Source organism: Ictidomys tridecemlineatus, chromosome 15 (assembly GCF_052094955.1).
Source record: "Ictidomys tridecemlineatus isolate mIctTri1 chromosome 15, mIctTri1.hap1, whole genome shotgun sequence".
Lineage (NCBI taxonomy): Eukaryota > Metazoa > Chordata > Mammalia > Rodentia > Sciuridae > Ictidomys > Ictidomys tridecemlineatus.
In genome coordinates this window covers 10138834-10153936 of record NC_135491.1, presented here as the reverse complement: position 1 = coordinate 10153936, position 15103 = coordinate 10138834, and the positions used below count along the sequence as shown (strand labels likewise).

Sequence of the window (15103 nt, the reverse complement as noted above, 5' to 3'; positions counted from 1 at the left end):
TGAGCTGCTGGTGGTGACATCTGAACCTACTTGGTGCTGATTCCTGGGCTCTGACCTGAGACCTCTGGGTTCTGAGCTGTGATGTTGCTTCCGAGCTGGGATCTCCGGGGTCTTGGTTCAGGGTCGGGGCCTCTGGGTTCTGAGCACCATCGAGGACAGAGTGCTGGGAGGAAGGGTGATGCTGGGACCTCGTGGGAGGGAGGAGCAGGCATGTGGGGGGGCCAGTTCAGGAACACAGTTGGAGTTGCATTTATTTATTTATATATGTGGAGGTACTGGGGATTGAACCTAGGGGTGTTCTCCCACTGAGCTATATCCCCAGGCCTTTTTATTTTATTTTGAGACAGGATCTCATTAATTTGCCCACGCTGGTCTTGAACTTGTGATCCTCCTGCCTCAGCCTCTCAAGCTGCATCTTTATTGGAGGAGGAGGAGGCAGGGGTTTTCCCAGCTCTTGGGGAGAGAGGCATGGGGCAGGGGGCTGACAAGCAGGGCCTCACTCGCGGTAGTGTGGCCAGTTCTGGATGATTGCATAGAGCTGGTCACCCGGAGAGAGTGTGTTCTGCACATCCCGGTGTCCTTTGATCTCATAGTCCGGTCTCAGGGCTCCTTTAGCCACACCGCAGGCCATCAGACTCTGGGCTGCCCGGATGGCCCTTGCTGGGGGCACCCGCTCTGGAGGGATAGATGCAGAAGTTAGTCTGGGGCTTCCTTGAAGGACAGAAGTAGTATAGTACGAGGTAGGGTGAATCGGGCCCTCTCTGGCCTGTTTGCTCCTTCATGAAAGGAGATAGTAATGGCAGCTACTTTATGGAAAACCCAAGGAACATCCCTGGAAGCCTTAGCAAGCACTGGCTGCCCTAATCATTATTGCTTATTCTCCCTCCTCTGTGTTCTGCCCATGCTGATAGCCAGCACCCACATCTGGACTGGGTGTATAGATCAGCTACTCCTCCTTCCCACCCTGCGGCTCCCACCGTTACTCAAGGAGGAGATGAGGCTCAGGAAATGGAATCCTTTACCCGAGGTCACAGACCTTGTAAGTGGCAGAACCTCTCAGCCACTTTCCACCTGCTGCCCCATTCCCTGAGCCCATGCCAGCCTTCTGGACAGTAACTCACCCATGTAGTTGCCCATGAAGGTGATGCCAATGGAAATGGGGTTCCAGGTGGGGCCTGTGTGGTCTCCCTTGATGTTCCAGCCGCGGCCCTCATATACGAGCCCATCTTCTCCAATCAGAAAGCTGCGTGGGGGGGGGTCAGACTTGATGAGGAGGAAGGGCTTCCCTCCTCCATTCATCCCACCCTGTTCCTGCCACAGCAGTCCAATTTCCAGTACCCGCTCCTCATTCTCTAGTTTTCCACAAGAACAATCACTGTGGCCCCTGCCACATGCCAAGCACAGCTCTGCGTGTACCTTTTTTTTTTTTTAAATTCCCATACAATCCATGGGTCACTGCCTCCCCACATTATAAAGAGATTTGGGGGAGTGGGCGCTCCTGTCCAAGGTCACAGTCAGGCAGAGCCAGAGTTTTGCTCGGGTCTCCAGGATGCCCATCCTCATGGTCTTATTCCTTGTTCTTCCTGCCTGCCTTTTGGATTTGTTGAACCCTTACTTTGCTGAACCCTCACAAGACCACCCTCTGAGGTGTCTTTGCCACATTAAGCTGAAGAGCAAAGACTCAGAAAGCCACATGATTTTCACAGGGTCCTGCCCCTATAGGTACTTGCTCCTTGGAATCAGGGGCTCAAGGGTTGGGATCACATCTGCTTCTTTGGGGTTTCCAATCTTGGCAGCAGATCCTAAAGATTCACTCATTCAACATATCTTGACTGAGCAAGTCTGACCAGCACCAGGGAATTAATTGGAAGGTCTCACCTTGGAACTGTATTATCTTCGGACTCGGCTCTCTGGGTCACAGAGTCACTGAGGATACACAGAATGTTGGAACTTCTGAATCCAACTCCTGGATCTGTCCCTTTTGAAGCCAGCTCACAGAATCTGCCTTTACAGAGACTAGAAATACTCTAATGATGCTGGCTGTGGGGACTGGGCCCGTGATGGTTCTATCACAACCCTGGAGCTGGCCCTGTGCTGGGGCTCTGTGTGTTTATTGCCTGGATGCATCTAATTTAAACCTCAGCCACCCTTGTCAGGTGGGTACAGTCAAGAGCCCGATTTCCAGGTGGGGAGAAGAGAGAAGGTGATGTGGCAATGGAGGGGGCATTCAGAACCTCAGAATCAGATGCTGAATCTTCAAATCTGAGGAGCAGGTGTGTGTGTGCATTTTTAAAAGGCCGTTTAGATCAGAGACTGCAGCCCTGGCTTAACTTCCTGACCTCAGAAACACTTAGGATCGAAGCCCCTGATCCTTGGAAACAAAACCTTGAAGCTGGAGCCTTCAGATGATAAAATCTCAAGTGGGAAGGGCTGGGGATACCCTTGTGGCTCCTAAACTTCTGAGTGGCATCTATTGGAGTAGGCTCCAGGGAGGGGGCCTGAGAATCGGCATTCCCAGGAAGTTCTGCAGGTGATTATGGTGTGTTTACGGTGCTCACCTTGGCCTGAGAATCTGGAGGGTTCCAATGTTCCCTCTCTGCGAGCCCTTGTATGAGACCCCTCCCTGTTAAGGGAGCTGGGGGTCATGCCCACCCCTCTCACAGCTGCTTACCCCACCCCCTGCCCTGTTTCTGTTCTCACTCCAGGATGGTCTTCTCCCCACAGCCGCCAGAGGCAGCCTGACTATGCTCCTGCTTTTCAGAACACCCCCTCCCCTCCGTGGTTCCCTCTCAGAGTAAAAACCAAAGTCCTCACTGGCCCACCAGGCCCCTTCCAGTGTCCCACCATTCTGCCATTCAGGTGTGATCTGCTCAATGGGCTTCACAGCATTTGCCTCTCTTCCCTGCCACAGTCTGGCTGCAGCAAAATAACCGGGGGGTGACGAACAACTTGTGTAGATTGATACAGCTGGAGTGGGAGCCATTTATTGTAGAACAGGAGGGGTATATATACATTCCACACAGCTTGTCTTAACAATAAGGAATCTCCATACTTAATGGCTCACTGGCATTACTTCACAAACCACTCCCTCTGGCAAAATGCCAGGCGCCATCCTGACTTGTTTACAGACCCTAACAGTTCCCCCTGCAGCTTCCCTCAGCCCCCCATCCCAGAGCCATCCTCTCAGGTCCTTTCCTCCAGCCTGCCTTCTGAAGGCACCTCTGGGGAGTCTGGCTCCAGCTTCTGCACAAGACAGACACACAGTAGGCGCTTAATGTTCATAACGCATGGGTTTTGGGCTCTTGCGATATGCTAAGTGCTTCCCGTGCATCAGGCCCAAGCCCAGTTCACCACAGAGAAGGGGGGCTGAAGTAGAGAGGACCTGTCCTGGCTGGGAGGGACCTGCTCCGGGTCTCAGGCAGCACTAAGCCCAGCCTGGCCTTACACTCCAGCCTCCTGACAAGGCGCCAGCCATTGTGAAGGGATTCCTTGGAGGAGATGGAGAGGATTTCTGGTGCGTGAGACAGTCTATCTGCCCCATCAGAGCCGACACCTGAGGTCCTCAGACATCTGCTGCTGTCTGCACCTACCTGTCCAGTCCTGGGTGGTGACCCTGGGAGAAACCACAACCCCCGCGAGCTCCAGTCAGCTGCGGAGGTGACAGCCAGGTGGCTCCAGGACCAAATCTATAACCAGGTCCACAGGCTCACGACTGCGCCCCTGTCCCCTACGGTCCCAGTTCAGCCTTGCCTCCCTGCGCACTCACTTGTACGCCACGTCGCACCAGCGCCTCGTGCTCGCGTGGTAGTGCTGTACGTTCTGGGCCTGCTGCCGGCAGGAGGCCGGGGTGTCGCAGTTGCTGCCCGCAGTGTGCGATATCACCACGTAGCGCACTGGCTGTTTCAGGGGCTGGGAGCACTCCGACGGCCGGGCCCCCCACTCACTCCGGGGCACGATGGGGCCGCAGCAGGCTGGGGTTTCTTTATTTTGAGCTGCTCCTAGTCCAAAGAGGGCGAGGAGGGCCCAGGCGAGTAGCGCACACGGGCGGGACATGGCGGGCAGGGCGCGCAGAGCGGGCTAGGACCCGGCAGCGGGCGGGCCACCTTTATCTGCTGGAGCACAGCAGCTGGGAAGTGCTTGCCTCACACCCCTGCAGGACTTCCTGGGTCAATCACGCGGGATCCCGGTTTCCAACTTCCTCCTTTGGTAAGGGCCCTACAGGATGCGGTGTGGTGGGGCGGTGAGTCTGGGTCAGGTGGGGATGGGCGCAGAGCCCTGGGCGCTTCGCTAGGGGCGGGTATTGGATAACTTACCAGGAACTTGCACAGGAGGGAGAGGGGCCCAGGGCCTTGGCACATCTCCTTCCTGCAGGGACTGAGCTAACAAAGGTTCCCATTTAAAAAAATGCTTCTCACAGGCCCAAAGGCGCATTTAACCCTTGCAGCCATCCAAAGAGGTGAGTAAAGGTCACAGCTGAGCAAAATGAGGTTGGAAGAGGGACAATCACCGAAACATGCAGGTGGGCCTTAGAGCCCAGTGTCCAGAACTAGAATTCAGGACCAAGCTGCCCACCTTGGAATTCTGGGCACTTTCTGGTGTATGAGCCCTGGCAAGTGACATAATCTTTCTGTGTTTCAGTTTCCCCATCTGCAATGCGGGGATGATAAGGTGAGGGTCTCAGCGCAGAGGGTTGGGGAGGAATTAAATGGGTTGAGCAGGATAGGGCTCTTGGATGTCTGGCTCACAGTGACACATAAGCATCACTGGGACCCAGACTCAGGTCTGCCCTTGGTAGTAAGCACCATGCCTTTAGTGGGTGCCACTGGGAGCTCCATCCCGGAGAGGAGTCAACTGAATCCAGAAAGCAGCAGCCGCTTGCCTTGGCCTCTGAGTGGCTTCAGATCTTCTGTGGGGCAGAGGGCTTTCCCCAGGCTCCTGCCCGCCCGCATCTCCTTTCCCAGGCCTTCCCTGGAGCACATGGAGAACTCGGGGCACACTGTTTGGCTTCCTCTTCCTGTTTTCCTTCCACTTTAGTGAATCTTTAAAAAGTTTATAAAGCGCCCTCTGTAATCCCAGCAACTTGGGGGGCGGAGGCAATTATGTCTGAGGCCAGCCTCAGCAACTTGGCGAGAGCCTGTCTCAAAATAAAATAAAAAGGCCTGGGGTGTAGCTCAGTGGTAGAGGGCCTCCGAGTTCAACCCTCAGTCCTCATATTAAAAAAAACCAGTCCCCATATTAAAAAAAAAAAAACAAACAACTTTCAAGAAACACACTAGTTGTAACAAATTGAATTCTGCAGAGGTTAATTGCCCCCTCCAGCTCTGCACACCTGAGGTCCCCAATGAGGGATGAGGGTGTACTTTTTCCTGCACATTTTCCATGCTCATGTAAATTGTACTCACATTCATGATAGCACCAAAATGACACACCAGGCAGCTCTAAGCACGACAACTCTAAGCACCACAGAAATTGTCCCATGCTCACAAGAGGCTTGTGAGGTACATGTTATTTTACCACCTTTTACAGTTGAGGAAACAGGCGTACAGGTTACCACACCCAGGGAGGAGATGGTGAAGCCAGGGTTTGGCCCCCAGCTTCCTGCCTCCAGACATAGGGTTCTTAATCAATTCTACTTCCTGTAAGCTTGTCTAAGGGCATCAAAACCAACCAAATCAAAAATCAGATGCATCAGCTTCCCCCCTCTTTTTTGTGGTACTGGAGATTGAACCCAGGAGTGCTACCCACTGAGCCACATCCTGAGCCCTTTTTACAATTTTAATTTGACACAGGGTCTGGCTAAGTTCCTGGGGCTGGTCTTTGAACTTGTGATCCTCCTGCCTCAGCCTCCCCAGTTGCTGGGATTATAGGCATGTGCCACCACGCCCAGCCTCACAGCCTCAGTTTACCTTTTGTCACCTGGTATTTCACGTGTATCCTCCAGGGCAAAGTGGCCATTGTTCATGAATTCCTCCTAGAGTTGCACAGTATTTCCTGGTGTAGCGCAGCACTGTTGATGTACTCTTTTTTGGAAGGTTCTCTGGTCCTTTTTCCACCTTGTGCTGCCCAAAGTGTTCGGTGTCCCTATACACTGGAGCATTTATAAGTATATTACAAAGACAGACTTGTTAAATCAAAAGTACCTATTTAATAGATTTTACTACATTGCTTTCCCCCAAAGACTATTAGCAATTCACATTTCCACCATTGATGTATCAGTGCTTTCTCATCCCCACCTTTAAAGCAGGTGCTATTATTTCTCAAATGTATAGACACAAAGTGATATCTCTTTGGAACTTCAACTGACATTTTTATGACCAACCAGGAGATTGAGGAGTTTTCTGTTTGTTGTCTTTGGATTTGCCCTTCTGTCAATACCTGTTTGTATCCATTGTCCATTAAAAATAACCTGGTTGTCCTTTTGTTATCAATTTGTGAAATAAAGAATACCATCACTAAGATTATTGACTTGTCAGGTATGTGGGTTTTATGTGTCTCAGTTCTTTTTAGAAGCAATAAAGAATAATTTACATATAGAAAAATGTATAAATGCACTTTTAACAGATTTAATAGATTTGATAGAATAGAGTTTATAGACTTAATAGAATTGACTGCACATGCCAATTAATTTTCACAAAGTGAATCCCCCCATGTATGAGCACCTAAATCAACAAATAGAACACATGTAAAAGTTTCATAGATACTGCCAATGCCATCTCCAAAAGGGTTTTGTATTTCTTTTCCCCAGCAATGGAAATATATGCTTTACCAATCCAAGGAATGATATCTCAAAGTTTATTTGCATTTTCTTCCACATTAGAGAGGCATTTGTCTTTTTAATGTATTTCTGGCTGTTCAGATCCATGTTTTGTGAACTGTCTATTCATCTCTTAATAATTTTTCTATTGGGTTGTCTGTCAACTCTTTTCCTTCAATCTGTTTTAAAAATCAAATTTCTTTTATGATTTCTGTGTTTCCTGTTTTAAGAAGACTTTCCATACCGTGATTATAATACTTTTTGTGTTTTTAAAAATATTGTTGTTTTGCATTTTACTTTTAGAACTTTACTCTGCTCTCATTTATGTTTCCATGTGGCGTGAGGTAGGGGTCTAACTTTGTTTCTAAATGGCTGACCATTATTATATAGCTGGACTTGGTTTTAAATTTCATTCCTGCCACTTATTAGCAGGATGACCTTGGGCAACATTTCACATAGTTGACCCCCTCCTCCTTGAAATGGTCACTTCTCTAGCTTCTGTGATGCAAGACTGTCTTGGTTTTCCTTCAGCTTCTCTGTGGTCTTTTTTTTTTTTTTTCTTTCTTTCAGACTTATTTTTCTGCCCCGGATCATATACTCTTCTGCTGCTGCAAAGGGATCTTATCTACATTCTGACTTCAGCTACCACTGAGTTGCAGATGACTCTAAGGTTTATTTTATTTATTCTTAATTTTTTTTTGGTACTGAGAGATTTAACCCAGGGGTGCTTTACCACTGAGCCATATCCCAATCCCCCTTCCCCTTTTTTTGGAGACAGGGTCTCACTAACTTGCTTAGGGCCTCACTAAGTTGCTGAGGCTGGTCTTGGACTCCAGGTCCTCCTGTCCCAGCCTCCTGAGCTGCTGGGATTGCAGGCATGTGCCATCGCACCCTGCAACTGTGAGATTTTTATGTCTAGCCTCAGCTGAGTTCTGGATCTGTATATCCACCTGCCTACTTGACATCCCACAAGAACCTCCAGCAGAAGATGATGGCTGGAGATATTCTCCTTCAAATTAGTCCTCTTTCAGGGGTCCCTATACAAGGGGATGATATCAGCATCTATCTGTTACAGAAACCATAAATCTGAACACCTTCCTTGATCAATTTCTATTCTTTCTCCTTTTGTACCTTTAGCACCTAACACAATGCCCTGCACATAGCAGGTGCTCAACAAATAGTTACTGGATGGTTGAATGAATATGCAATCCTCCCCCAAGTCACGTTGCTGTTACCTCCCAAATATCTTTGGCATTGGACTGCTTCTGTAGGTTCCACTTCCTCCACTCTATCCAGTCACCATCTCCTCTCCCTTGGATTTCTCTCCCTGCTCCTCAGTGGTCTCCCAGTATGCACTCTTGCCCTGTGAGGCCGAAGTTCAGATCTGGTCAAGTCTTTTCTGAAAGTCATCTTCAAAATGAGTCACACTCTCTTGTGATTTCTCACGATCTGTAGGATAAATCCTGAGCTCTTTGCCATGACTGACAGCACCGACTGCTCTTACCACACTGTGCCTGAGACCCCCAGCCACCCTGTCCTTGCTACACTTGAATATATGTGGTCTGCCCTGTAACCACGGGGACTTTGTACATACCCTGTACAAATTCTAAATAGGGGAAACTTGAGAAATCAGGAACTTTGCACCTCAACTTTAAGATTACAAAACACTGAGCTAGCTTTTTGTAAAAAGAGAGGGACATTGCCATATCAGATTCCTCATGGGTCCTAAGAATAGGAACATGAGCCAGGTGGGGTGAAGTCTCCCCTTGTTAGAGTCTGATTTATTCTGTATTCTGCCAGCATAAAAGGAAGCATGCCTTAAACGTATTTAGTGCAGCTTCAATGGGTAATTTTTATATGTTGCATTCAATCCTGGGTCTACATTACTGTTATGTTTTTGTTGAGAGGAAATTAGATTTGCTTCCTGTATGTTTTAGAAAGTTGAATTTTAAAATCTCTATCTAGCCCACCAGCTGCCTTTACCTCACATGTTGTCATTAGTTTAGCTCCTGTAAGAACTCAGATTCTCCCGGAGTTGGTAAAAATATTTGTTTTCTTTGTTGTATCAGAAATGATAGAAATAATATTAAATGAAGGTGACATATGACTACAAAGTGGCATCTCGATTTTTTTGATGTCTCTAAGCTCTCCTCCTCTTCCCCCATCCTAGTTGTGACCTATGTTCCTTCCATGTACCCTCCTTAAGGGGACATGCTCCTTTCCAGTACGTTAGAGTAGGAAAAAATCCCTCTGTTTTCTCCACACCATTTCCTCTCTTACTTTTATCACAACTGTAGCTTTTTATTTGCCTGTTTTCTTCTTTGGTCAATTTCTATCTTTTCTAGTGTATAATGATGTCTATACACAGGGTCATCATTTAATTTATTGTCCAAATGCCAACTCTGAGAGCAAAGGAGGAAGCTATGAATACCTATTCTGGGTCAATGGTCAAGTTAGACTGTCTTAGATAGTCCCAGATGTATCACTGTCCCAGTTAAAGACAAAGAGGGGACGGCCATTTCCCCCTCACCATTATATCCCCGGTCCCTAGCGCACATCCTAGGTGGTGATCTGTGCAGGTGAGTCACACACACAGATCTGTTCTCAGTTTCCCCATCTGTGCATTGGGACTTAGCGACAGTCCCTCCCCCACAGGACTGTTGCCAACATCAGGGCTGCCCCTCATCTGTGGGCTCCTGGACAAGAGTACAGGGTGGGAACACATGTAATTGATTAAAGTGGTGACACACATCAAGCTAACAGCTGCTAAACGACATCTGATCTACCCCCTGCACCAACACACCTTCAAAAAGACAAAACACAGGTGCCAGACAACAGCCCACATCCAACGACTGGACAGCGCAGATTCTGAATGGACCACTCTTCTATCAAAGCCTGTGGCTCACTCTGGAGCTGGGGTAGGCGACCAGATGTGGGTAGCTTTTGTTGACTCACCTGGCCACCATCTGTCAGCTCTTTTCTGAGCAATGTGGGAACACGCCGTTTCTTTCTTCCTCCTCATTGAGGGGGAGAACTGCCCTCTCACCTGCCCTCACCTGAGCTAACTCAGGTAATCTCTCTTCCCAGGTGCTCCCAGCCCCCCACTGTAGACAGTACCCTTTTCAGTTCCTTAGAAGAGCCAGAGGCTAGAAGAACTTGCTGGCATTTAGAATTCTTAGACAATTTAAAATTTTGCCCAGAGGCAGCTGCTGGCTCCCAACTTGCGGTCCTTTTGTCCCTAAATCCTTGGCATCCTTCCCCACAGTGGAGGTGAGGGGCTCCTGGGCACACCACAACTTGCACCAGCTCTGGGCATAGCCCCAGTGACAGGTGCCCTTTGGGTTTAGGAATCACACCTGACCCTCTTCCATCACAGATTCGGGGAAGAGGCTGGTGCAGGTTCTGGAAGGAGGCTTGGGGCTGTCTGTAATTCCGGGATCTGGAGATCCAGAAAGGGACTGGGGCTGGGGTTGTGGCTTAGTGGTGGAGCGTTTTCCTAGCAGTGTGAGGCACTGGGTGGGATTCTCAGACCCACATTAAAAAACAAGGAAGAAAGGAAGGGAGGGATGGAGGGAAGGAGGGAGGAAGGAAGGGAGGGAGGAAAGAAGGAAACAGAAATGGCATGGGCACATCTTCTTGCTGGTAAGGACTCCTTGCTCTGTGGGGGACACTCAGGCTTGAGTTTAAAGGCAGAATTGATGTGACTTCTATTCCATTCCATTACTTATTGAAGTTTCTGTACTCACAGGTGCAGTGGGGAAGACAGGCAATAAATGAAAAAACTAGTAAGTGTTCAAACAAATACGCTACATTTCACGTGAATGGCGTGGTTAGCGTGGTAGTGGCAGGTGACAAGGTCCCAGGGAGGCTCTATCATCAATTGCGACCCTGGGCTTGGACTTGGCTCCGGGGAAAAGAAGCCTCGTGATTCCCTGCAGTTCCCTCTTCCACCGCCAGAGTGCGCCGTAGGCACTGTCCTCCCCGCAGCTCTGTCCTACACCCGCTGGTGCAGAGAGCAGCCTCGGGCTGGCAGGGCGCCTTCTGTAATTTTGCGGAGGGTCCGCCACCCCAGGGAGCAGTCTGCTCCGGTCAACAGTAGTGAGGACCACAGTGTGAAATACCAAGACCGGAGGGCTACCGGGTTGATGCTGCTGTCCACAGTATTTCAGTCCCTCAAGGGGCAGGGTGAGGAGTGGAGGCTGCTCCAGCAGATGCCCGCACGGGAGCAGAGGCACCGAGGAGAAGAGGCCGGTGTGTCTGCAAGGACAAGAGGCTGGTGTTGCCGGGGTGTAAGGGGCGGGGCTCGTGGGCAGCGAGGAAGCTGGCCAGGCCAGCAGAGCCAGACCACCCTGGGCTTGTCGGGCATTATAAGGGTCTGCACTTCATGCTGTGGGCCCCAGGGAGCCATGGAGGAGCATTTCAGGAAGTGATGCGCTTGACTTTGCCTTTTTTTTTGAACCAGGGATTGAATCCAGGGGTGCTTAACCACGGAGCCACACCCCCAGCCCTTTTTAGGTTTTATTTTGGGATAGGGTCTTGCTAAGTTGCTGCAGGCCTTGCTAAGTTGCTGAGGCTGTACTCACACTTGCAATCCTCCTGCCTCAGCCTCCTGTGGAGCTAGGAACCTCTCCCTCTTTTGACATGGAAAATAACTCTATCACCTGAGTTTCCTCTTTGAGCTGACCAGCCTAAATAAACCTAAATATACCTAAATATGTATAAGGTAACAGTTACCTTATGTTACATGAGCTGGAAGGAGCTTCACAAAAGCCAGCCCAAACTGGTGAGAGCCTTGGAGGCTCAGGAGTAGAGGAAGGTGAGCTCTGACCCAGGCTTCCATGAGATTCCTGGGGCGTGGCTGATGGAGGGAGCCAGGGTGGAGGTGGGTGCCCAGTGAGAGGTGCCTGCAGGGGTTCAGGTGAGACTGATAATGGCTCATTGTCCAAATGCCAACTCTGAGAGCAAAGGAGGCGGCTATGAATATCTATTCTGGGTCAATAGGCACAGAAAGACTGTCTCAGATAGTCCCAGATGTAACACTGTCCCATTTAAAGATAAGGAAGGGGCGGCCATTTCCCCCTGACCGTTACAAACCCTGTCCCTAGTGCACATCCTAGGTTGTGATCTGTGCAGTTGAGTCACACACATGGATCTGTTCTCAGTTTCCCCATCTGTGCATTGGGACTTAGTGACAGTTCCTCTCCCACAGGGCTGTTGCCTGCATCAGGGCTGCCCCTCATCTGTGGGCTCCTGGACAGAATATAGGGGAGGGAATACATGTAGTTGATTAAAGTGGTGAAACTTACATATCACACCAACAGCTGCTAAATGACATCTGGTCTACCCTCTGCACCAAGGACACACCTTCAAAAAGAAAACAGAGAGGGAGAGAGGTGCCAGGCAACAGCCCCCATCAAACGACTGTGGGCAGCGCAGATGCTGAATGGATCACTCTTCTATCAAAGCCTGCGGTTCACTCTGGGGAGCTGGGGTAGGAGGCGGGAAGGGGGTGGCTTTTGACTCACCTGGCCACCGTCTGTCAGCTGTTTTCTGAGCAATGTGGGAACACAGGTGAGAAACACTGTTTCTTTCTTCCTCCTCATTGAGGGGAAGAACTGCCCTCCTACAAGTTGCTGTTAAGTGTGAATGTTAGATATTTGAGTCTGGACTTGGGGACCAACATCCAGGCTTGAGATTTGGGAGTCGTCAGTGAGTAAGTGACATTTAATTATGTGTGACTAAGAGGGGTTCCTAAGGAAGCAGGTGTAGATAGAGAAGAGTTCTGAAGCCTGAGGCTGCACATTCCTACGTGGAGGGTAAGGGCAGGGATCAGCAAAGGTACCAAGGAGGAGCAGGGCTGTGTGATGGCCCAGAGGCCAAGTGAAGGGTGAATTCGAGGATGAGGGAAAGACTCAGGGTGCCAAGCCCAGTGTAAACTGAGAACTGGCCACCAGAGCTAGCAAATATGGAGATTGGATCTGTCTTTATTCATGTATAGTACTGGGATAAAAATTCTGGTCCACACACAATCTAGGGAAGTGCTTTTCCTCCAAGCTGTATCATCAGTCCAGTTGTACAGTCCTTTTTTTTTTTTCTTTTGAGGGGTGTACCTGGGATTGAACTCAGTAGCACTCAATCACTGAGCCACATCCCCAGCCCTGTTTGCATTTTATTTAGAGACAGGGTCTCACTGAGTTGCTTAGCACCTCGCTTTTGTTGAGGCTGGCTTTGAATTCAAGATCCTCCTGTCTCAGCCTCCCAAGCCACCGGGATCATTGTCGAATCTTGAAAGAGCACTTTTGCTGGGCACAGTGATGCACTCCTGTAGCCATTCATTCAGGACGCTGAGGCAGGAGGATGACAAGTTTGAGACTAGCAAGACCCTGTCTCAAAATTGAAAAACAAAAAGGAAGACTGGGATTGGAGCTCAGTGGTGGTAGAGCACCCCTGGGGTCAATCCCCAGTGCTGAAGGGGCGGGGGGGGGGGGAAGGGTTTTGGGTGGTGTGGTGAGGGTGAGGGCTAATTGAGTGTGTTCAGGAGAGGGTTAAGTGAAGACGGTCCTCTCTAGCATTCAAGTGGAGACATGGGTCGTATCTGGAAGGGAGTTTGGGGTCACACGTGGCTTATTTAATATAGGAAATCTGACAGTACATTTCTGTGCCAAAAAACAGGAGATTGAGGCGGGTGGGACCCAGAGCACAAGTGGAAGGGGACTGAGGGGCCTGGGTCCTGCAGCGGCAGGGGAGGGGATGCAGGGCTGCTGCAGGCATGTGGAGAGCTGTAGGGTCAGGAGACGTGAACATTCTCTGTTGTGGTCTCAGTGGAGCAGGAAGCTGGGTCACGGGTGACAAGGAGGTGCTGGGTTAGGGGACAAGAGATATAAACTTGGGAGTCTTCAGGGTCTCATTGGGGACGGGGAAATGTTGACAAGTAGAGCCAACCTGAGATTGCAGGTGATGAAACTGGAGTGAGGCAGGCCCTGGGGTGTGTTCTCTGGTCCTGCTTTTGTGAGCAGTGGCCAGGTGGTTTTAGGTGAGGTCCCGCCATGGGTCATGAGATCAGGGTCCCCACAGGGCATGATGGGCAATGTTTTAAAGGAGGTTGAACATGAGCTGTAAGCAGGGTTGAGCAGGGAAGGACAGGGGCTGAGTGTCAGGAGAGAGCCAGAGGAGTGGGCAGTCAGGGGACATCTGGGGCAGGAGTGAGGAGGGAACTGGGGACAGGGAAGGGAGAGAGTAGATCAGGGCAGACAGTGGCATGGTTGGGAATGGACTGGAGAGACAGTTTGAGAGGCAGGATTCAGAGCACTGGGAGGGGAGGGGAGGGGAAGTATAGGGGACACTCAGGTCCCTAGCCCAAGAACCAGATGAAGGTGTGGTTTCACCTAGGATATGGTGGTTGTGGGCTGCTCACTGAGTGTAATGGCTGTTGCTGCTTGTGTCCCAACCCCCAGCCCTTCAGTATGTGACCTTCTCTGAAAATAGGTCATTAGAGATGTCTTTAGTTAAGATGAGGTCATGCTGCAATAGGGTGGGCCCTTGATCCCAATTAATGAGTGTCCTTGTAAGAAGAGGACAGAGGTGCTCAGGGGCAGAGGGCTGAAAGGCAGAGGCAGGAGCAGTGCAGCCTCAAGCCAGGGAAGGGCCAGGGCTCTTGGGAGCTGGAGGCCTCCAGCAAGGTCCTCTGCTGGAGCCTTTGGAAGGAGTGAGGTCCTGCCACATCCTGACCTCAGGTGCCCAGCCTCCTGGACCCTGGGTCCATTTGTTTTTGTTTGTTTGTTTGTTCTTTCTTCCACTGGAAATTGACCCCAAGGGCACTCTACTGCTGAGCTACATCTCCAGCCCTTTTTATTTTTTTTTAAAGACAAGGTCTCACTAAGTTGCTGAGGGTCTCCCAAAGTTGCTGAGCTGGCCTTGAACTGTAGTCTCTGGGATGATGGATGCACACTGTGCCTGGTCAGTTCCTTTGTTTGGAACCACTGGGCTTGTGGCACTTTGTGACAGCAGCCCTAGGAGACGAATTGCTGGGCTGCAGGCTCCCTGGGAGTCTGGGGGGAGAGGCTAGGGCCTTGGTTCCTCAGCTCCCTAAGCATCCCCAGTTCTAGTTCTGACATTTAATTAATTGTTGAATAAATGACTCAATTCATTACCAAAAAATTTGCTCATCATGATTTGTCTGTCTCCAACCCTGAGCCTCTCCAGGGTGTCCATCACCTCCAGAAATTTCACCTTGGATGCCCCCAGACACTGTGTATCCTCCATTCCCCAGCTGACTCACATCTGCCCTTTCTCACTTTTGCAGATCTACCTCCCCACCATCCTGAGTCCTGAGTATTTTCCTGAGCACTG

At 50.1% G+C, this 15103-nt stretch overlaps 1 protein-coding gene across 1 annotated transcript; it reads right to left on the bottom strand.

The window, feature by feature from the left end:
• Positions 1-238: 238 nt before the first annotated feature.
• Positions 239-4170, bottom strand: Pglyrp1 (peptidoglycan recognition protein 1). The gene is made up of 3 exons (XM_005338244.5): positions 3767-4170; positions 1122-1243; positions 239-675 (listed from the first exon to the last, which is right to left on the bottom strand). Exons 1-3 carry the CDS (start codon positions 4051-4053, stop codon positions 497-499), a joined length of 588 nt encoding a protein of 195 aa, XP_005338301.2. The 5' UTR covers positions 4054-4170; the 3' UTR covers positions 239-496.
• Between the last annotated feature and the right edge of the window lie 10933 nt (positions 4171-15103).